This window comes from Leuciscus leuciscus (genome assembly GCF_965113295.1).
Source record: "Leuciscus leuciscus genome assembly, chromosome: 9".
Lineage (NCBI taxonomy): Eukaryota > Metazoa > Chordata > Actinopteri > Cypriniformes > Leuciscidae > Leuciscus > Leuciscus leuciscus.
In genome coordinates, this window is record NC_138733.1 from 27,755,939 (window position 1) to 27,780,366 (window position 24,428).

General features: G+C 40.0%; 1 protein-coding gene across 16 annotated transcripts in view; it reads right to left on the reverse strand.

The window, feature by feature from the left end:
- Positions 1-24,428, reverse strand: part of mecom (MDS1 and EVI1 complex locus) — a 167,101-nt gene that overhangs the window by 13,964 nt on the left and 128,709 nt on the right. For 5 of the 16 annotated variants that reach the window (XM_082179084.1, XM_082179097.1, XM_082179091.1 and 2 more), the window contains exons 3-8: positions 10,513-10,629; positions 5,700-5,802; positions 5,370-5,616; positions 5,095-5,242; positions 4,538-4,718; positions 57-1,458 (exon numbers count right to left, since the gene is read on the reverse strand). In XM_082179084.1, coding sequence (XP_082035210.1) covers positions 57-1,458; positions 4,538-4,718; positions 5,095-5,242; positions 5,370-5,616; positions 5,700-5,802; positions 10,513-10,629 — 2,198 coding nt within the window. Of the gene's footprint in view, positions 1-56; positions 1,459-4,537; positions 4,719-5,094; positions 5,243-5,369; positions 5,617-5,699; positions 5,803-10,512; positions 10,630-12,133; positions 13,141-24,428 lie in introns of those variants that run through there. The other 11 variants (XM_082179087.1, XM_082179089.1, XM_082179098.1 and 8 more) reach the window with 4 other exon arrangements.

Sequence of the window (24,428 nt, forward strand, 5' to 3'; positions counted from 1 at the left end):
AACTAAATCTAATCCATTACTCTAACACAGTAGGAAGCACATGTGATTGACAGTACCTGTAAATAGGATCCATGAAGAAAGGCGTAGGTCTTGCGTGTTGGAGGGATGGGTCTGCTTTGGGTGGCTCTGGTTCCACCCTCTCTTCTCCAAAGACAGGGTTCTTTTTTAACTCTTCCCCTCTTACGCTCTTTCCTCGACTTCGCCCCCCAAGACTGAGGTCCAGCGGCTGATCCTGGTTGGCTGACTGTACATGTGAGGCTTCTGGTTTCAAAGGGCCGCAGGTGGCCGCAAGACGTTCTTCCTTCCGCTTGGTGGTGAGGTCAAAAGGTGATTCAGCATTTCTGCCCTTAAGTTTTTTACCCTCAACTGGAGGGCTTTCTGGCTCCCCTTTGTGGCCTGGAGGTCTAAGTTGCTCCCTTTCAGGGAAAGGATAGACTGATGGAGAGAAGGCAGGAAAGAACGATAGAGGGAACATGGAAGGGTATGGCAATGCCCCAACTTTTTTGTCTTGCAGGCCTGCAAGTCCAGTAGAACCAAAGTATTTCTCAGCAATGGAGGCAATTGCCTTGATCGAGTCATTAACGGCGCCGGAAACAGCCGTTTGCTCATCCAAAGATGGTTGGACGAGCCCTGGCACAGGGAAGTCCTTTCCATTATTGGTGTTACTACTACTACTGGAGCTAACAAGAGTTGGGCTTTGGGCATTGCTGAACCCACTGGATTTCCTTTTCGGCCCTTTCCCATTTTCCCGCACTCGCACTCTTTCCCGGTCGCTTTCTGCTTCACTTTCCAACTCTGAACCCGAAGTGCTCTCCAGCTCACTCCCACTCGGAGTGCTGACGTCGTCCAGATCACTACTCTCCGACTGGTCGCTCATCTTCCCGCCGTGCCTTGGCTTGGAGACGGATCCTTCTCTCTGACGCTCCATGCTCTCGCCCTCCCCGTTGAACGAATCCTTGCGTAAACTCTTCAAGAGGTCATGCGAGCCAGGGATGGGTGAGGACACCAGTGGACTCTTCCGTAGTTCAGTGCTCGGAGGGCCATTAATGGGTGATGTGGATGGGATTAGAGGGGGCCGGTGATAAAGTCCCGATGGGAAAAGTCCTGGAAAACTGAATGGGAATGCTGGAGGGCCTGCTGGGAATGTCAGCCCACCATGGTGCCGGTTTGTCCCGAAATAGTCTGCTAAACCAGGACTCGCATGGCTCATTCCAGCAAGTGCGGATTTGTCCAGGCCAGGGGTGCCAGGGAGGGCCATGCCTTGGGCAAATAACCCTCCTGCAGCAGCAGCGAAATGGTTTTTACCCTCGCAGAAGCGCCGATGCTTGTTTAGAGATGACGTGGTGCTAAACATCTGGCCACAGTCTTTGCACTTGATCTGAGTGCGACAGTCTGCGTGCATGCGCTTGTGGCGGCACAGATTGGAGAACTGCGTGTAAGATTTGTGGCAGACCTCACCTAGAGACAGTGAGACATGGACATACGGCATAAAAGGATAGTTTTGGCTTGTCGCACACATCCATTAACAAAACAAACAAAAATGCAGGATAAGCAAGGATGGCAGATAAAAGAATGCAATGTCACACGCAGGTGCACACACACACACTCACACACACACAGAAAAGGACATCACAATGGCTCTATTTTAAGCGTGAGAAGGAAACAGATTTGAATGAATCCTCTCCCGCAGGTCCGTTCCCATGGACCAAGCGACGTCTCTGTCTATCATACACACACACACACACACACACACACACACACACACACACACACACACACACACACACATCTCACATCGTTACACATTATTCAATCTTCACACAACATTCTTGAAAACTCATGATGGATCCTAAACTCTTGTTCATGTCATCGCACACACACTCCGTCCTAACGACAGTGTATACAGTTAAATCCCTAACGCACACTCTGAAAGTAATAAAATCACCCTATACATTACCAATCTAACACCTCTAGTGTGAAATGAAGCCTTTTAACCACCCGCATTTCTCATCATAATCACATATCTTATTGCAAACGTGACATTTTTTTTTAATTTATGGAAGCTAGGGAGTCTAGCAGGGGGGTTTTGCTAATCCCTGTCAGATTGCATGAGGTGTGAGGTTCTACCGCGGGATGTGTTTATGGAGTCGGCCACTCACAGAGACTGATCAAGAGATGGGAAGTAAATATTAGTGCAAGGAAAAAGGAAGACTTAAAGATAAAGGAAAGAAAATTATTACTCACCCTCATGTTGTTCCAAACCTATATGACTTACTTTCTTCCGCAGAATACAAAAGAAGATATTCTGAAGAACTCTTTTTGTCCATTCAGTGAAAGTTAGTGGGGTTCAAAACAACATTGGACCCCACTGACTTTCACTGTATGGTTAAAAAGAAAGAAATGCTTTCAAGTTTGGACCAACACAAGAATTGAGTAAAAAAATGACAGAATTTTCCTTTTTTGTTCACACACACATACTTACAGCTTGGATATTGTACATTCAGGAAGCACAGCAGACATACACACACACACACACACACACACATCGCTTTATAATTGTGAACAACTGGACACACTCGGATGAACAGGTGTGAAATCTGGGGCGTGTGTGAGGGAAGAGCACTTCAGAGTGCAGTGTTTTGTCAGGTCTTAATAAACCGTAACAAAATATTATAAACACATTCCGCAGTGGTGAACGGCCAGTAGTAAAATAAATGTGAATGAGTGTTTGTGTAAAAGAGAGATTTTTCTCTTGTAGTTCAACATAATTAGCTATATTTTTGTCAATGTTTGTCTCAGTAACAAATGCAGAATGAAGTATATGAACACATGCAAACCAAGGCACATGAGTGAGTTTATAGCTGTTTTCAAAACATGAAACCTTATAAGTGACTAATTTGGAATGCTGAAACGGAGTACAATTTGACTGAATGATATTTTATTAATACTTTTCAGTTTTGAATGAAATAAAGGTATATTATTAATTATTATAACATAAGGCTATGGAGGCAGCTGACTAGAGAGCATATCTGTGCCTATGTACGAATCAAAGTGCATGTGTGTGGTGTATTTGGTGTGTGTGTGTTGTTGCGAGGTCATTAAGTGTTGTTAGCTGTGCTTGTTCAAATGCTGATTGCTGTAAATGGCTGTGTGCTAGTCTCTGTATGAGCTGGGCTGCATGTGGTAGTGATTTTCCAGGAATGGAGTTAGCAAGCTAGTTACTGTCTGATATGTGGTGGTTGGGGGTTGGGGGGGGGGGGCAACGTCTACACGATCTGTGTGGGATCAGCACTCCGAGGGTCAATGCAAGAAGATCAAGTGGGCAAAGTTCAGAGGTAGCAGTACGGTTTAAGACGTTAAAGCGCTATGAGGGAAAGTGAGGTATTTATGCAGGATGAGATTAAGAATTCAAGTCATTCGTGTATGAGTTTGGAGGTCAAGGGTCATGCACTGGCATTGCAGAGCTGGTTTACTGACAAGCATAGTAAGAAAGTCTAGGGTAAACAACATGCATAGAGTGTACCAGCAGATTCAAAGCTGATATAATTATAAGAACATGACTTTGTTGGTATGTATAAATATAGTCATTAGCATTTACTCTAGATTTGACCTGAGAATCAAAAGAGTCAGGTGTTGGAAAGTGAACCATCAGTTATCACACACCACAGCACAAATGGAGTGTGCACATGAACAGAGGACCACACACGTACAGTACAAACACACACAGTCAGTAAATACAGTGCATCAAACATCCTAGCCTGCAAAAAAAGTAGTTTTAGGTTATAGCAAATTAACACAGAATCACACATTTGTATTGAATTAAAAATAATATTAATATTAGAATAAATATTAACTAGATATAAATATTAACTAATAATATTTAACAATTTAACATTATTAATAATAATAATAATAATAATAATATTCATAATAATTAATATACTGTATAATATTAGTACACTTGTTGGTTATTGGTTATTTAAATCTCAGTACCCTGTGTTAAAGACAACATGAGAACAAAATTACCCCCATTTTATTTAATAATGCACATTCCTGGTCTCACTGTGCATGATTCATCAGTGCATGGTTTTATAAAGAAAAAAAAAACTTAATCTCTGAAACAGCTTCACTTCTCTGACTGCCACTTTGAATTAAAAAAAAAGAAGATTTTTTTAGTTTTTCTGTGAAATGTGTCATTTTGGAAGTAAAATGGGAGTAAATGCTGTTTCATGTTGACTTTAAAAAGTGCAAGATCAGGATGATCTGACATCAACATAAGTGCTGGAAAACTCAGGCCAGCCGGAGAGCTCCACCAGTCTTTTAAAAAAAACAAGATTCAAAAAAACGTTTGATAGATGCTTTTATTTAAAGTGCATTGAAGGTATAGTTGTCTTTAACTATACGACTATAAAAAAGTGGAGTGGATCTATCTAGAATCCGGAATCAAACATTCAGACTTTGGCAGGCATTTTAAAAGGATGCTGGAGCTCTCCAGCTCTGCAGTGTGGTGTTCAGAGTAGAAAGCATGCAGACTTACATATGAAGGGTCTGAGTGACTTACATATGAAGGGCTTGACGGAAGAGTGGATGTGTTTGTGTTGTTTAAGGCCTGAGGAGGTGGCGAAGGTCTTGCCGCAGTCAGGGCAGGCGTGAGCTCGAGCCCCCACGTGCTGAGAGCGGATGTGCCTCTGCAAGTTACTGGGGTCTGTGAACACCTGCTGGGTAAAGAGAGAGAAATACAGGGAGGAAGTTTACATACACAGCCCACAGATATTGGACTCTGGATCTCAACTGGGTTTGCTTCAGGATGTAGATACTGTACAAAAGTAAACAAAAACATCTTTGTAAACATCTATATGTTCACGCTCTAAAATACAGTAGAGTTTGACAGGACGCACAACCTTTGACGTATCACAACAAAAAAATTTCACCTCCATTTTATACATTGATAAGCCTATTTATTTTGCTATTATTGGTTAGTTGCTTTTTATTATTTGCATTTAGCATGATGCAATGATTGATTTGGGAAAAGTGAGCTACAGTAAGAGACACCTGTTTTTGCACAATGTGTCTTTGCTAATGTCTGGACTCTACCTTTGAGCAGTTTTCACATTCGTAGTGCTTGCCGTTGTCATGTGACATCTGGTGGCGAATCAGGTTTGATTTCCAGTTGAAGGCCTTCGGGCACTGATCACACTTATACTCTCTCTCGTCGGAGTGAGACAGGGAGTGAGTGTCCAGACTGAGAGAAAAAGAGAAAGACAGATTTATTAGATTTCATCATGTTTGGGTTCAAATTGGGAGGGACATCCCCGGGATGTTCTCAAAAGTTAAAAAGTAGTACTATAAAAATAGCAGTATAAAAATACCTCTGTGCATCAGGAAAGACCTGCTCGCACTCCTTACACTCCTGTGGCGAGTGGGGTAAGTTTAGAGGGAGAGAGTGTAGGTGCAGCGGGTCGAGATCAGCATCGTCTCCGGCGCTGGGCAGACCCTGTTTAGACAGCTTGAAGCCGGAGGAAGGCGGGGGACCGCATGCATGCTTCTGATGGTCCAACAGCTCTGAACCAGACTCGAAGTTTAGGTCACAGTCCTCACAGCGGTATTGACGCTCCTCTGCAGGACAACACAAAAAGTGAGTTAGCAAGCGAGTGTATGAGTGTGTGTGTGTGTTTATGTGTGTATGAGTGCAAACTCACCGTGTATGTCTGGAGCCATGGTCTCACATGAAAACTCCTCAGCCTTCATGAACAGTAAGAGTTCCTCACCCGGCTGGACCTCTCGGACCACACGGTAAAAGATCTGGAGAGAGAGGCCGATGTTACACATGGGACAAAACACTGATACATTACTTTTTTGAAAGAAAGCAATACTATTATTCAGCAAGGATGCATTACACTGATCAAAAGTCACAGTAAAGATTTCCATTTCAAATAAATGCTGTTCTATTGAACTTTCTATTCATCAAAAAAAAAAAAAAAAAGATCCATAAAAATATTAAGCAGCATATTTTACGAGCATGTGAAATAAATGATGATTTGAAACGACAACACATTTTGATGGACAAACAATGATGGGAACCTGAGCTTGAGTTTGTGTGTGTGTTTGAAAGAGATGGTGTTAAGGGACCTATCTGTTTGACACACACACACTTCCTGTGTGAACACAATAGGTAGTGGGAGAAACAGTTGTGTTATTTGGATGGTGTTATTTTTGGCAAGCCTTGAAGGCATTAGACGGCTCACTTCCTGTGCAGTCCGGTGGTGACATTTGAGCATTCTTATTAGAGATGTCACACAATCAGACAGACACACACACAAACTTTCTGATAATATGATAAAGGCAATAGTGAGTTGGAAACCTCTCGGAAAAGCCACGGTCATTATGTGTGTGTGTGTGTACACAAGACCCAGCAGGCCATGGGGGACACGGAGGGACCGAGTCGCGCTCTATTGTTTAACAGGAGAATACAGGGAACTAGCAGAACCCTCAAGACGACATGAGAACAGAGTCTCTCACACACACTTTCACAGCCCGTCTACCCCTTCTGGTGCCTTCCTGCAGATCTCTGATATCTTGTACTTGTAATGTCACAACCGACCCTGTTTCTTTGCGTGTATGTGTGTTTTTATCGCACACACTCGCGCACAAAGGCAGGGAGCAAAGGGCCACAATAATATTGTGAGTACGAGACAATGGCAGAGCTGTTCAAATGTGGTGTGAGGGGCTGTGGGGTGAATGATACAGGCACACACACTCAATACAACTTGTTGGCCGGGGACGTAGCGAACCAGCCAAGCTCAGAGATCAGGGGAGTCACTCCTGGCAACCCCTCCTGGGCCCTGGCCTGGATCCTCAGTGCCAAGGGTGAGTGCCAACCTGCAGGTCTTTTCAGATGCCACAGAAGAGTGTGTGTGTGTGTGTTTGGCTTTGTGCACAAACACACGCTCACATACTATGTTCTGAGAATGAATGTCTTATCAAGAGGATTTTTGAGCGGTAACCAAACAGAAGGTAATATATCAGGATGAGTGATACAGTGTCACTATAGCCAAACAAGACTGACTCCAGAAGAAGCTAGATGTGACAAATCCACTCTGGATGTTCCCAAAGGGAGATTAAGAAAATATGAACAGATACATATAAAGGAATATAAAAAAAATTGTTAGATGTCTATAATGAATGTACTACAAGCAAGTAAATAAATAAAGTTCCCAAAGGTAAAAAAATAATAATAATACAATAAATTAAACAATACTTTCAGAACATGCTAAACGTTTTCTTTTGTAGTTACCAAAACCTCCACCATTCTTCCACTAATTCCTTACAAATAAATAAATAAATAAAAGAAAAAAAATTAATACATAAAATGAATATAACAAAATGTGTAAACAAAATAAAGAAATACTCCCTGGATTTTGCCAAATGTAAAAAGAAATCAAGAAAATATATTTATTTTTTTAAATATAGAAATATGAACCATTCTTAGTAAATATACTAAAAGTAAATAAATAAATACTCCCTTCCTGGAAGTTCTCAGATAAAAATTACTCATAAATAAATCAAATGGTATCGAAACACATTTATTTATTTATTTAGGGAATTAGATTTAGGTTAGTCTATAGTCATTATAATTATGGAACGTTCTCATGGGGTTATGAGCAACAAACTTCTGTATTCTGTATAACAGGTCGCATCACTTCCGGTTCAGGTCTTTTGTATGTGTTTCTTTAAAATATAGAGCTGTTTTAGTCAAGATGCCTTCAAAGGAGCGAGCAAAGACGAGCATAACTGATGCCCATCACATATGCAGAGTCATATCTTATTTTTCTTCCTCTCTCTCCATCAGTTCAAACTGCTTTTTTTTCAAACAAGCAGATGCGATGTGACCAGTCTTCCTGTTTGTACATGTGATGTTCAACATAAAGCCTATTCGATAACCAGGCAAACGTGTCTGGGTTAGAATGTCACTTGGGTTAACTAACTGATAAGTGAAGGTTGTAAACTTGTAAGCTTTCAGTGGCTTACAATAACAGATTAAGTCAATTGAGTCTACCTTAAACAAACACACACAAACACAGAGTCAACAGACCAGGCCTATCCCATACCAAGACCTCAATCTGCATGGAGATTTAATATGATCCTTGTCAATCTTTGACCCATACAAAGAAATCAAAGTCAAGTCAAAGAAGACAAATCCGCAAGGGTTTATCACTGCAAGACTTTAAGAGACACAGACACTTGCACTTTGAGGGCACTCAGAAGTGCACTAGATAATCGTTACCTTGACTTCAGCGATTACTGAAGCAAACAGCGCAAGACTTTCCTCTCTCTTGTGTTCCAAGTAAGAGAGGTCACTTCATATACAAGCACCACACACACACATACACTCACATAGCTTGCCTCTATTGTTAAAGTGTCTATGAGAAACGGATGTTAGTCGACTGATGTCCTGATAAACAGGTCCATTAGATCCTTCGTTCAGCACTGTAGGAATGAAAAACACTCTCACACCGACCAACGCCTCACACTAAAATCCCCCTTTCCCCTTGTCCAGTGAAAAGGTGACGAGTGATAATCAAGTCGATCAATATCTGTCCAGCCATGGATTTTGTTCCTGTTTATTGTTCTAGGTAATACTTCAACTAAGAATAATTAAGCATAAAAAGCTAAATTTTAATTATTTGTTTCACGCTCAATCGCTTTTTCCTCAATTTTAAATAAAATTTCATTGTTAAATAGCAAAATCAAAACCCGTCTGGTAGTTTGTCCTGTTTATTGTTCTAGGTGACATATTAAGGAATAGATTAAGAGTGTGATTTTGAAAAAGAAGAGCACATTCTTTCACCTCCACGTAAACAGAATTGACTATTCTTTCTGAAAACTGATAACAGATAACAGTCTTTTGTATCTCTCTCTCCAGGTTTTGTCGCTATAAGGAGGTACAGCGTGATTATAAAAACATGTGGGTTGCCGGAAGCCATAAAGTCTAAGCTGAGCTCTTTGTTATGACAAGGTGTCATAGTTTAACAATTATGGCCCATATCATAATGCTGTGTCTGAACAGGTTCTCTTCCTCCGTTTCTCTCTCTCTTCTAGTTTCTCTTTATGTAACCCTTTAGAAAAGTAAAATATTTAGAATATCTAGACCTCCCAGCCATCATATTGTCTTGCTCTCTCACTCATGCGCTGGTCAAACATCAAAAACACACTTGAGATTGAGAAACGTTTTGATTAGATTCTTCTAGTGGAGCTCATTTTGTAAAGCTGAATATGGAAAAGTACAATTGGCCTGTTTAACATCTGAATGCATCCTCATCATACGTCATTTCACTTGAAAAGGCCGACTGGTGCTTCAAGAGCCCTTTGTTATCTGCAGATAGGCAAATGGTAAGTTAATTTTATAATCACTGTGTCCACTGAATATCTCACAGTGTGATTTGGATGCCCAGAAGAGTGTGATCTCACCAAGATAATCCTGATAGTATGAACTGATTGCAGGATTATTCATCCTTGCTGTGTAGTGGTTCAAGAAAGCATAACATAACTTCAATTCAACCCAATCCAGCTAAACATTACTTCAATGTCTCTAGTCCAGATCAACTCACTCTAAATTTAATCCAGCCCATCTCTTTACTCGTCACAATTCATTCCAGTCATGTTCAGTTTGCTTTAACTAATCTTAATTTAATCTAGCAACTCAGTTTGCCTCATCTTAATTTTTTTCCAGTCCAAGTCAACTCAATGAAAACAGGTTTAATCCAGCTCAACTCAGCTCATTTTAATTGAATCCAGCTCAACTTGGCCTAACCCTATTTTTGCTCAATTGAATCCAGCACAACTCAACGCAATTTAATCTCAATTCAATTCAGACCAACTCAACTCAGTTTACAATTTAATTGAATCCAGTCAAACTCGGTTCAGTGTAACTGACTATAACTTTAATCCAGTGTTGATAATGTTGATAATGTTGATAATCCAGTGTATCTTAATCCAACTTGATCACTCAATTTCTCCTCAAAATATGGACATAAAAGCTTTTAATTTTGAAAAGTTATCAATTTAAACATGCAAAACCGGACAAACTAACCTCACCGAATTTGTTCAACCATTAAAGAAGAAAATAAAAGGTAAACAGTAAAATTTTGTAGTGTGTAAAATACTGAATGTGACTCATTTCTCTCTCTTTTTGAGAGTCTCTGTCTTTCACTCCACAAGGATTCAGGAATTTGTCGTCCCTCATATCCGAGTGCAAAGATACAAAATGTGTGATTATCATCATGCTTGACCGAGAGAGTGTGTGTGGGTGTGTGTGTGATCCCGGCCTGTGGTCCTTCACGCTGCAGGCAAGATATAAAAGACCAAAACACAAAAACACAGTGACACACACGTAGAACGAGAATGCAAAAGGAATCCGCTATTAAAGATAGCAGAAACACCTTTAAACACTTCATTATGTTGGCCATGCAGGTGCTCAGTGTGTGTGTGTGTGTGTGTGTGTTCTCCACGTACCTGCTCATGTATCTGGCAGGCTGTGAGGTTGTGTTGGTGGGTGGATGGAGAGATCTGGACGTGCCTTAGCCAGCTCCTGCTATCACATACGCTCCCATCCAAACCCGTCTGCTCGCCCTGACAGAGAAAGAGAAAGAGACCGAGAGATCAGCCTTTGATCTTGAACTTTTAAAGATTACTGTGCAGTGACTAAAATCTCATGCCACCCACTGAGGCAACACAGATAAGTCAAACTTATCGAAACACACACACACACTTTCTCTAAAACACTCATACAGGCTCTGACAACATCTTTGCACACTTCACTTCTCTCCTTCTCACAGACTCTTCAGCTTTACTGTCTAGTCATCAAGCGAATGTCACAAACAAAACAAAATTCTCAACTTCATCTTAAACATCATCTAGTGGATCTGCACACTGACGTCTGTTCACGTAAGTTTTACACATCAACACCACAGTCATTTTTTGTGTACTATATAATCCAGTGTTGTTTTGTGAAATGGACAAAATTTATTTTAAATGCATAAAATCTATAATTTTTCAATGTAGTTAGTCTATATCATTTCCAGCACATATCCATGTCAAACATTTGAAAGGTTTTACTATTTAAAAACAAATTTAGATGCATTTAAATGGAAAATGGAAAAGCTTAAAATGTTCTAAACAGACTTGCATGCAAACAAAATGATTTTGCAAAGGCAAAAATATTTCATAAAGACAGACTTTCAAGTCAGCACTACACTTTCTGCCAAAAATCTCGAAACAGAATAACGGGTTTATCTTTCCAGAGCTGGCAAACAGTTCACGTTCTCTCTCGCACATTCCCTGATGTGAAACAAATATGAACACATTGTTAACGGAGAAAAAACGCGACAGATACTTTTTTAATTGCAAACGAAACATTTCTTTAAAATGTTGTCCCTGAGTTTATAAATTTAAGGTCAAATAAATCAAGTGGATCAACACTGATCCTCTCATACACTTCACACACTTAAAAAAAGAACTATAGGGACAAACAATTCGGGTTAAAATAAATAGATCAAACCAAAACGTCAGAAAACATGCAGGCTAGGCTATGTAGCAAAAGTGCATTTATCTAATCTAGAAATGTACTGTTAAAATAATGTTCTTTTTTTTTTAGAAAAAGAAAAGTTTTTATTTCACACTAAACTCGTAAAACTATAAACATTTGTCAGCTATAATTACTTTCATTTTTTTATACTCTATTGTCTTGTTATGACTAGAACCCATCTGCTGCTTTCATTGAACAAAATTCGTTTGACGAATGCACACAATTGTTTCAAACAAAAATAAAACGTGAAATATCGCTACGAAAATAAGTTTACTCAAATGCTCAAAAAGTCAATAAAATGTTACTCAGAAAAATACCCCCAAAATCCTATAAAAATACAGAACGTGAAGACCAAGAAAAAAAGCTAAAGATCTTAGCGACACACACAAGCAAGGCGTTTAAGCGTTACGCTTCAGAGAAAAGAACCGAAGCCCTTCGTTTCGATACAATTAAACAAGTTCAAAGGTGAAGGATGAATGGACTTTTATTTGACCATTAATTCGCGGCTTGTCAGAGAGAAACGTTGATATAAGGACATAAACCGCCTACCTTAAGAACCCCACGGAAATCTCACTGGGAAGAATGAGTCAAAGAAACACCACCAAAAAACTCACAACAGCCCCGAATGAAGCTTGTACGCGCCCGTTGTGTTTTGCGGCATGTATCCCGTGTCTCTCGCTGAAGAGAAAAAACAATCACCGCCTCTTTCCTCTCGTTTTGCTCTTATCAAGTGGACGACACGCTAAATTTCCCCGCGGACAAGAACTTTGTCCAACTTCAGTCCGTTCTTCCCACGGCTGAAAGTCCCCAGGTGTTGATCTGTCTGACTGGCGGTTTTATTCACTGTCCCTCTTCCTGGCATCGGATCGCGAGCGCAAGAGTGCGAACAAGAAACAAGCAGGAGGAATCGTCCACCTTCAGTGATCCGAACGTGTAGGAGTGTCTCTGTCTGTCCCGTTCAAGTGGATCCTCTCTTGTCCCATGCGAGGGAGATGCGCTGAGGAGGAGGAGGAGGATGATGAGGAGGAGGATGATGAGGAGGAGGAGGGGGGACCTGTCTCGCGTGTCCACCGGTCGGAAGTTGCGCGAGGCTCCCCCGCGCTCGCGGAGATGCGAGGTCAGCGCGAGGTCGGGACGGGGCTGCTCGTGGATAGACCCGAATTTCCCCGCTTTGATAAAGCCATCCAGCAATCATGAAATCAGCGGCGTTTTTCTCTCCCAGCTTGCTTTGCTCGCGGGGGAAGGACACGACAACGAGGGAGGCTCGTGCAAGTGCAAGTGCAGTGAGGTGTAACTCTGTTCCAGTGTTTTCTTAAAGCTAAATGACGTATAACTAACATTACGACTAATTTAAGAAATAACATTTATGTTTAGCTTCAGTAAACACAAAAATGCTATACTTTAACTCTTCAAATAGTAGGCTACTTTTTTTTCTTCTTTTTCCCTCATGCACATTCCACCTGCTCCCAGTCACGAGCCCACGAAAATCCTCTCCCATTTCTTCTCATACAAAACCATACTCATTATTTCACGATTTAAAAAAAGTATTTGTTTTATGAGCAGGAAAATAATTTCCTACCATTTCAACAATATTAAATGCGTTAAATAAAGACATTTATATGGTCATTATAGATGCACTTTTTGTTTTGCATTATACATATTTCAATAGATAGCGAATTAGCCTACTTAAAAATAAAGGTTCATATCAAGTGGTTTAGCAATTAACACTATTTTATAAACCACCCCCCTTTATCAGAGTTTCTGAAGAACTTTAAAACAACTTCTTATCAGACCTTTATTTTCTAGAGTGAGAAAAGAGACATTTTCTTGGAGTCCAGGGCATGCAAGAAGCACAGTCCATTGACGGGACTCTAATGACTCTGATGAAGATGAATATGCTTCCCTGGCCTATCTTTGACATTGAACTCAAGGTCCAGATAATGTCCATTGTTAAATGAAATCGCAGGGCAGACGCGGAGGAAGGACAGGAAAAATCATGTGTAAATACGGCGGCCCTCGCCAAAGATTCCCATAGACCCGCGCTCCTTGAGAACCGCAAAGAGACCCCGGTCCGCCGCGCATCGATTTCCTGCCATTCCTCGACTTGTCCATTGTTGGAAGCCTTTTTAATTTAGCCATAAATTGGGAAAGCTCAAGCTATGAGCTGTTCTATTTTCTCCCTGTCAGGATGAGGGATTTGGTTTATGATGCATTGTGTATTAAATACAAGTAATCTGGGAAAGTGATTGCCTGGCCTCGCCGGGGTCTGATGGAGGCTGGTGATAGAGGCTCCTCAGCTCAATTGTTCTGAAAAGGAGGAAGCGATAGCAGATAAACAAAAAGGGCCGGTGGTATCTGTACCAAGCCAGGGGTAACACGGGGTAAGAGAGCCCACGGGGCAGGGGTAACTCCTGAAGAGTCACTTCTCGTCCGTCCCAGTAGATGGCGTAGTGAGCCGAGTTTAAACAGGGGAGGGAAACTTTCCGCTTTCCTCAGGAATGAAGTTGCATTTTTTTTGCATTGGTGACACGTTGTTTAATGTCATATGTGTAGGGAGAAACCTGCAGGCAGTATTTGAATGGGCACAAATGTTTAATTCGATATATTCGTGAAGTCGAGAGACTGTATTATTTAGAGAACTGCCCGCCTCTCGCTCTCTCTGGAGGGAAGCGCATCAGTCAAGCGCGGAGCTGTGGAGAACCGAGACCGGGAGTCATTTCTTTTCACGGCTGGGAAATTGCTGCACACTACGCCGTACACATTAAGGCGTCAAATTGCTAGATGGAACATGAAAGATTCAGTTGTATTGCCTCCAAATAGAAAATCGCAGGAACGACCTACAATGCAACTCGACGCTTAACCATGATTGAATTCAATAAAACAGAATTTAATCCGACCCTATATGAATTTATTAAATAAAAGCACTGTCATTTAGATAGTAGATTTTTTTTGTTTGGGTGTTTGTTTAAACTAGCATGTTACAGCTGACTGCATATGGGGCAATGACAAATAGCTAAAGATAGGATGATATTAGGGAGAAATAAAAATAATAATAATAAAAAACAAGTTTAAAACGTGCCAAAGTTGTAAAAAAAAAAGTTGCTGCCTTAAATTTTTTAAGTACAATCAACTTGGATGTTTAAGTCATTTCAACTTAAATTCAATTAAACTGACTTTTTAAAAAAAGTTGAAAATTGCTTAACTTATTTTGATGAGTTAAAGCAATGTAAAAACATATGTTGTTATAACTTATTGATCATTAAAAAAATTTACAGTGTAAAAATGTAATCTTTGACTGAATCTTTGACTGGTGATGTAACAAGTAAATGTTCTAAAAAATCGTCATGAATCATGTTTTAAACATGAATCATGTGATCAAACAATACGTGCATTTTCATATTATTATTTTTTAAAAGGTGATATTAAAAATGAATTGAATGGACGACGTAAAGTGTAAAGTGGTCCTCTCAGTTTTATGGATTTCTTCACACAAGACAACAAAATGGCTTCCTGCATGTTGGATACGCCACGAACACTTTGTTTCATTTGATGTACATTTTTAGAAGTTATTAATAACATTTAAAAAACAAAAATGCTATACCGATTATTTTTAAACAAAACAACAACAACAACTGATTGTTCCAAGCTTATTGCCTAAACTTTCCCCCCCTTTCTGGACAGTTACACCACCTAACATTTTTGACTTTATACACACATTGTCTATGAATTACATAATTTTTTACGCGTTTTTGATCGACCTAATCGATCAGGATAAAAAGCGTCACTTCATTGACCCACATTGTGACGATTCCAATAAATAGCCTAATACAAAACATGTTTCATAAGATTTTAAATGTTTGGCGTTTTATATGCATTCATAAACACTTTGAACAGAACAACAAATCGATTTTTGTGTGTGGAGAAACTGCTTTCAAGCTGCGTCAAAATCTTTCAATGACTAAGCAACACTTGTTTTTATTTGTTTGTTTGTTCTGAAACACTTTAAAGCTGCATCTTGTATTTTTGTTTCGCTAAACGAAATCTGCTAAAGTTTGGATGCAGCCAATGCGTTACCGTTCCCCTTCTTTCCAGACCCAACGCTTTGTCAGTCTGCAGGCAGGCAGCGCTGCAGCTCGGGTTTGTTTATTTGCGGTGGACAGGCTCTAGACTGCGCGCATTAAGCCGTTAGCTGAAGCTTGTGCGGAGGGGAATCCCAGATGGGCGAGAAACTGACGCCGAGAAGGAGCTGCTCCCCGCGGTCTCCCTCGGCCCCGGAGCCGCGCTCTAATGGAAACACTGTGTACGAGGTGCATTCCTGCACATCCTAACGGGAAAGAGGGGGGGAATATCGCAGCCAAATCCACATGAAATAGTTCAACCATTCATCGAGATAGACCTCCCATTGACAGGAGCGAAAAGCTGCATTAAGCTTGCACTCCTCCCTGCAGACGCTGGACTCCACAACCAGCTATTAATTTAAAGTGCGGGGCCACTCAATCAATGGGCTCAAGCAAAACTCATTTAAAACTGCTCCAACCGACCAATTTAGAGCCCGGGGCTGAGACTCCTTACCACTTAGTCATCTTTTGTTTGCCTCTAATAGCTTGAAAATCTAATGAAAAAAGCTATATAATGTTCTTAAAGGTGGCTAGATAGAGCTTCATAAATTTTAAATAGCTACTAATACTAAATATAACAAGAACAACGTCATCACCAACAACATTAATAACATTTTGCACAATGGGTCTATAAAAAATGCAATTCATATGGACAATGACTTGCACTATGATGAACATATTTAACGTGTCTGAATTAAAAGTCATCTTGATATTTTTTTGTGAGGTTTAAAGTAAAAAATGTGTAGGTGATGTAACTGTTTGGACATTGTAAAACCATTTTTTGTTTTTTTTTGTTTATGCCAAATCAAAGTGTTAAGCATTCAGCAGGAAGCCATGTTGTATGTCATGTGACAAGAAAAACATAACATAGAGAGGAGCTCTTTGACTGCATGCCAAAGTCATTAAGTTTTTAGTACACTCTAATCAATCAACATAGTACAATGACATTAAACGGACCTTAAAAATTTGTTTAATCTTGTATAACATAAAAAAAGATGAAAATTGCTTAACTTGTTTGGTGAGTTAAGGCAATATAAAAACATATGTTGTCATAACTTCATATCATATCATATTTTAGAGTGTAATGTCACATTTTGACCTTTCATAAAAGGCATGTTTTGTTCATGTCAAATAGAGTTAGAAAACAACTTTATGACTCAAAAATTGCCAAGAAAAACATATTTTCAGATGTAACGCCTAAAACTCGCATGCATTCAGGTTGCAAGTAAAGTAGTACTTCTAATAGCTATTTGACATTTCAAAATCATCAATCAATAAAGCAAGATCTTTGATGAAAGTGGTATAAATGTTTTTCTAAAATGTATGAAACCAACATGGATACAAATATAATTTTTTTTGTGTTTTTTTTTTTGCAAAAAAATTTAACAAATAAGATCAAGTCTAAAATTCACAAGATGATGTATTATGCGTGGCACATCTGTCAGCACAATTCTGCAAGTTTTGACATAAAAAAAAAAAATTGCATGCGTGGCACACAAAACTGCCACTCTTCTCCATCTGTATCCCAAAATAAAACACTCTTGAGGGGCTTTGAGAGCTCTCTTTACTAACACCAACCAATTACCATTAAGAGAAGGGAGGAAATGAAAGTGGAAAAATGTAAATAAAAAATTTCCTCGGATCTGGAAGTAGGCCCGTAGAGCGTGTGTTAATCTCCACCTCGGTAATTTGGTTCTCTGAGAGAGGTACCGCATCCCCGCTGCTGCGCCCTGCGTGCCATAAATCACAGCTTTATGTGGACGGGGTCAGAGCGCCCCCCTCCTCCTCCGAGGTGCCCTAGCTTAGTCCTCCGCGCCTGCGCCGTGTTTACCCTCTCACCCGGTCCCTGGCTCGCTTCTAATTATTTCAGATTATTTTCATTCGCCAGGGTCACAGAGAAAGAGAGAGAGAGTGTGTTTCTGCCGTCTATTTCAGGAGCGAGCCCTATGAGTTGTGTTGAATTAGTACCCCATCATCTTGGCCCCGTCTGTGCAGTCTCACCCGTCGTGGCCCCCGTGGGCCCTGGGGCCCGGCTGTGTGACGAGGGGCCTATGTTTCATCTCCACACACACACACAGCCAAGAGAAAACAAAACTGGCTGAGCTCCCAAAACTTCCACCTACACACTGAATAATTGAGTCTTTATATATGTGTGGAACAAACAGCTACCACAGATGACAAAACTGATTGTTTAAATGCAGTACGCACCACTTTATAGCAACATCATACATTTTCAATTCGTCATTAGGAACCTAAAAAGTCGCTGCGGTCTTCTCAGGAGGATCGGTTAGTACAAGCATAATTTATGTTTTGGATATGAAACGAGTTCGTGTAAGTGGCGGGATCCTTTGCGCCAGACCGTCGGGCGTGAAACAGATAGATTGTGTTCTCTGGCTAACATGAAGTTAATTGCTTTGACAGCGGGAATGACAAGACGTGACTCGGGCGCAATAACACAGGCGGGCCTAAAACAGAACCAGTAGTCTGCAGTACAATGCGCCATTCAAACCGTGAGACTTATAAGGGCCACGGGGGGATCCCTTTTTTTTCTTTCTCAGAAAACATAGGTGGGAAGTGCCGGACTTGTATTCACACCGCTGATTTTCGGGGTTGAGAAGTCTCTCTCCTGAAGTGTGGCCTCAGGCACCGCGTGGCACACGGCCGACCGTTGGAATGTGCCACCTCGGGGGGGATGGGGGGAGAGGAGGGGTTTATGATACGGGGCTGCGGTAATCACAGATACTTCCCTTTCGTTTCCACACACACACGCATACATGGCCCACACTGTATGCCAGCCGTGGGGTGCAATAAAGTCCACAGCGGTGTCAGAGGTAACGTTTTTAAAACATAAATTAGGTGAGGCGGGAGAAGGACGAGCGAATCTTAAACACAATGGGACACTCTGGAAATTTCATTTCATAAACTTCATTTACCACAGTATCACCACACACATATAGACATCTCAGGGCTTTGGAAGGACTCTGTAGGGAGAGCAATTTGCTTCTTAACCCTACTGTATCATATTTGATATTGAACATTTCTAAAGACTAAACTATCAACACAATAAAATATTTGTGCAATACATAATACCTGCCCTCTGATTGGTAAATTCATACTTTTTAGCAAGTAAAAGGCCTTCTAAAAACCTTCGTGTGTGATAGATGTCTTTTTGCTTTGAAATCTTTAATGATTTTTGTAAAGTAAGTGTAAGAATAACTTTTATATTGTTAGTAATATTTCAAAATGAACATTTACTTGGTTTACTCATAAATAATTTTTTTGAAAAATCATGTTAAAATTTGAGTATGAAATATGATACAACAGTCTTTTGAGGAACGTTTATTTGTACGCAGAACCTGACAAGTTTACAGTTTATGTCAAGTTTAGGTTCACAACCAGGGTTAGGTGCTTTTACATCAGTGTTATTCACCTGTCATTTCCCTCTGATTTTAGGGATAATTTATGGGCAGGGTTAGGTTTAGGGGTAGGGATATGGTTGGGAATAAATTTACAGACAGGAATATTGTTCAGGAATCAACAAAATATGTTGACCCAGGAACGCGTCTAACTCTGCAAAATCAGGACGTTCTTATTTGTACTCAGTCATTGTATTGCATTGCATTATGTTTTATGAACTTTTATCATTAAACAAAGCATTGAATTATCTTACTAAGACATATTTTTGGGAGATATAGAGTGACAACTGATATTTAAATGCATTAATGCAAGTAGTCTGTTATACGTTTATAAGGCTCTCATTGATTTGCATTACAAGCTATCAGAATTTCATCTTACTTTTTGGCATCTGCACCAAATTGCATATTTTTGGGGGCCTCTGAATAAAATTAAGGTGAGCTCCCCTATCTCATACTATGCAATAGTATGCAATCCCAATATATGAAATATAATACTCAACAACAAATGTTTTATTTTAATTTATATTTTGCCTAAAGGTTCAATAAATTGTTACAATTTTCAGACTATTATTTCATATGCCAGGCTTTACAGGGTTAAAGGCCTGTAGATATCACTATTTTAATGCTAACGTAGTAGAACGTACCACCTCTGGTCCGAGGCGGGGGTGTAGAGCATTCATTACGTTTATTGAGCTGTCTGAGAGCCTTTGATGTGTGATGCACTTGAGAGGGAGCAGCGAGCTCTCCCGTACGGCGTGTCCAATTTAAAGCCTAATACTTAATATTTGAGAGATAGGCCAATCTGGTGTGCTTACCGGCAGGAGGACCAGACACGCACACACTCACATACACCTTCGTAATAAGAAATTAGATACCACAAAAAAGGCTCATTACATCCACAGGCCGTCGCTCGGTGTCTTAAACCGAGCGGGAAATGAAATTCCTGTGGAGCAACGGTGGTCATTAAAACAGTCAGGTCCACGTTTTAATAATCACGCATGTAAGAGGCACTTAGCGCGCTACGCAATCTTTTCAATGCCACCTTTTAAACTGATGTCATTAGTGCTGGAAAAAGCCTTTAAAAGCTGATTTCTTTCCTCCTCCCGCAAACGCAGGTGTTTTCGGAGGCGACCTGGCGCACACGTGTTACTGATGTACTTCTTCATTTTGGCTGCCACCATAATGCGTTCGCACCTTTTTAATTGCGAGCAAAAGTCAAACAAGGTGACAAATCGCGAGCACTAAAAGATCGTCAAATAGAAGCCAATTTGTTTGCATGATTTGGCCGTCTAAGAAATGGAATTTCGATATTTCAAAAAGCCAAATGGGATTATGGGTGGATCATGTAAATCATAGCCTATTATTGTAACATTATGTTTCTTTGATTTCCTCTCACTGTAGGCTTGAGGAAAAGAATAAAAGACCAATTTCCTCTCCAGGCCTGTGATCTTTTTCCCTGATTGGATTCCTATAGGCTTTTGCGCATGGGCGACTTTAACTGAGGACTTCTCCGAAGGCTGTGTTTGAGAGTTTATCTAAGGAGCGTTTAAAAGGAAATGGACACCCTTAGGTTTAATTGCAAGCAGAACTAACAGAACGCTACATTTCAAAGAGGATAAAAAGACAACTCTGCCTAATTAACTTGTCGCAGTGAGATTTGGTTACTCCTATTTAGAGCTTCGCTGGTTTTCAGTAGCTTCAAAGGGGAGTGAGGTTAGAGTCGGTTTATATTTAACCCAAGATGCTAAAGCGCTGCGACACAATGTGCTCGCGTTTATGAGTTAGTTTGTAACTTAAATGTATGCAGAAACACAAAAAAGTCTTTGAGAAGACTCCATTCTCATGCTTAAGTCAGCGTGTGTGTGTGTGTGTACCAGGAGCTGATTGACTTGTCAGACATCGGCGTCAATAGTGCAGGTTTATTCAATTCCAGCCCAATCATGAAGGTGTCACATGCTTTTGGGCGGCGTGCGGGCACCGGGCAGGCCTGGCCTGATAAATCTGCTTTTATGAGGGCCAGTTATAGCTTTTATGGCTGAATGTTGGTGAGACTGATTCAGTGATCAATCATGAGTGTGTGTGTGAGAGAGAGAGAGAGCGAATAAGACAACGGTGAGCGGACACGCACACACACTCAGGTACAGGTGGATCGATGCTTATTGTGAGTTTGGGGTGATGGAACACTACTGGGATTTGACTAGATCATCTCTCTCTCCCTCTTTATTTCCCTCTTTCGTCTCTCCATCCCTCCAATATTTCACTCTTCCATCTTTTCTCTTGGCATAACTCTTCATTCATCTTTCACCGCGTTCTCTGCATTACTCACAATGCCAAAGCTCTTTCCTCTGCTCTTTTCTTTCATCCCTCTCTCTCTAGTCTTCACTGCGATGATGTCCTAATGCAAGACGCGTCAGCGGACTTAACATAAACACGCTCTCCTTACATAAACTAACATTGATACATTTCTCTCCCTCTCTCTTGTGGATGAACAACATCTGTATCGCCATTAAATATCGATCAGCACAGAAATAGGCACAGGCTTTACATGTACAAACACACTGACCATACCAAAGACGGTAGTTTCCCTAAAGTTTGACACAAAGGCCGGAGAGAGAGAGAGAGAGAGAGAGAGAGAGAGAGAGAGAGAGAGAGAGAGGCCCTGTAGACGGTGAGACAGGAAACGGCTACTGATTACACACACATTCTCTTCTCATTAACACACACACACACACACACACACACACACACACTTAGATCCCATCTTCAAAACAGTGTAAGAAAAAGTTGCTGCCTTGATTTTTTTTAAGTACAATCAACTTGTATGTTTAAGTCATTTCAACTTAAATTACATTAAACTGACTTCAAAAATGTGTCGATTCTTGTATAACTTTTTAAAAATATATATCAAAAGTTGAAAATTGCTTACCGGTAACTTATTTTGATGAGTTAAAGCAATGTAAAAACATATGTTGTCATAACTTATTGATCATATCATTTTTTTACGGTGCGTATATATTTAAGGAAATGTCCTCCAGACACTTTTTTATTTTCAAAGTAAAAAAAATATTGTGCTGCTTATTATTTTCATAGACACAGTGAACAATACTTTTTTCCCAAGGATTCTTTGATGAATGGAAAGTACAAAAGAACATAATTTATGTAAAATAGAAATCTTTTGTTTAACATTATGAATGCCTTTACTGCAACTTTTGGTAAAATGAACGCATTCTCGCAGAATAAAAGTATTAATTTCTTCGAAAAACTCTTACTGACTTTTAAACATATATATTTAACAATTAACTACCCAAATGTTCCCTTCTACAGTCAGTCTTTTAATGTCTATTAGAGCAAAATCACCTGCAATAAGCAAACAGTACAAAGTACAGCATACCACAAGCCAAAGTGCACATGCCTACAAAAATCTCTCACAAATATCCATACATTTCCTAGTGTTAAGCTTCCCTTCACCCCGGAAGCCTAAATCTGTCCTAACGTCAATCAGTTCCCCAGCGAGACCCTTGCTCTATCTGTGAGTATAAGGAGTGAAAGTGTGTGATTATGAAGATGTGGAGTGTGTGTACACAGAGCACAGATCAGCTCACACTAAACATCTGTTTGTTTGACACTTTCTCCTTCACTCCATCGCCTTCTTGAGTTCCCCACTTAACATTTTCCTTCAATGTCTCCTCCAAGTATTCTGACTCTAGTTCTCAAACTTTCGTACTTCCTTCTTACATTCTTTCTTTATTGTCTTCTTTCCTTCCTCTTTTCCTTTTTGTCTACTTTCCTTTTAGACTTACAGTTAATTCTTTCTCTCATGTACTTCCTTTCCTTCATTTCTTTTCTATTCTTTCTTCCTTTTCATTCTTTCCATGCTTAATTTTTTCTACCGTTCTTTCTTTCATTCTTTCTTTTTCCCTTCCTTGCTAAAGGGAAGTTCATGCCATCCTTCCATCCTTTCTTCTGCCCTCATTCCTTTCCTCTCTTCCTTCATTCATCTTTCCTTTCTTCTCCCTTCCTTCCTTCCTTCCTTCCTTCCTTCCTTCCTTCCTTCCTTCCTTCCTTCCTTCCTTCCTTCCTTCATCTTTCCTTTTTCTTCTTTCCTTGCTTACTTCTTTCAGAACTCCCTTTAACTTCCTTCCTTGCCTGCTTTTTCTTTGTCCCCTCTTTTGTTCTTTCTTTCCATACTTCCTCCCTTTTTTCCTATCTGTCTTGCTCCCTTCCTTCCTACTTCACTCCTTTCTTCATTCTTTCCTTGCCTCTTTTTCTTTCCTTACTGTCTTCTTTCCTTCCTCATTCACTCATTTTCTTTCTCCCTTCTTTCCTTGCTTCCTCATACCTTTTTTCCTCCCTCCCTGTTCTTTTGCTTCCGTCCTTTCTTTCACAGGTTCTAAAAGAACAGCAGTGAACACATGGATGAATCTGGGATAGGGCTCATGTTTATGATGTCATAATAAAGAGGAGAGGTTTATAAAGCGGTGTGTGTTTGCGATGCACTCAGGGGCAGCTGTGAGGTGTGTGAGGGTTGGCTCATGTTTATGATGTACTTATGTCTGCTGGTCGCAGGTTTATGATGTATGCTGCAGATGTACAGAGCTTTAAAGTTTACCGCAGGCTTTAAGACCAGGTGTTATGTGGTCAAAAGGGAGAAAAAATATTGTGTTTGGGTTGCGTCTGTATAAAACACGAACGTGTGTCAGCGTGTAGGTGCACGTGTGTGAATGCATATGTGGATTTAATGATAGTACTTAAGGGGTTCCCTAACAGCAAAGCAAGAGGGGGCTTGTCTATTCATTGGATAACAATGAAGGTTTAATTGCCAATACATTTAACAGTAAACAGTTGAAGACAGAATTAAATGGCATTCGGCACACATTTAACTTCCGTTAACATTTACAGATGATAAAGTGGCCAAAAAAGCACCTTAGGTTTAGCCATATGCTACAAAAAGTTTGCCCCAAAAGTTCAGGGCCAGTAAGATTTTTAAAATGTTTTCGAAAGAAGTCTTTTATGCGTTTATTTGATTAAAAAGATACAGTAAAAACAGTACTATTGTGAAATATTATTGCTATTTAAAATAACTGTTTTTTCTTTCAAAATATTTTTAAGTGCAATTTATTCCTGTGATGGTAAAGCTGTATTTCCAGCATCATTCCTCCAGTCTTCAGTGTCACATGATCCTTCAGAAATCATTCTAATATGCTGATCTGATGCTCAAGAAACATTTATTATTATTAACAATGTTGAAAACTGTGATACATTTTCTTTAGGATTTTTTATGATAAATAGAAAGTTTAAAAGAACGTCATT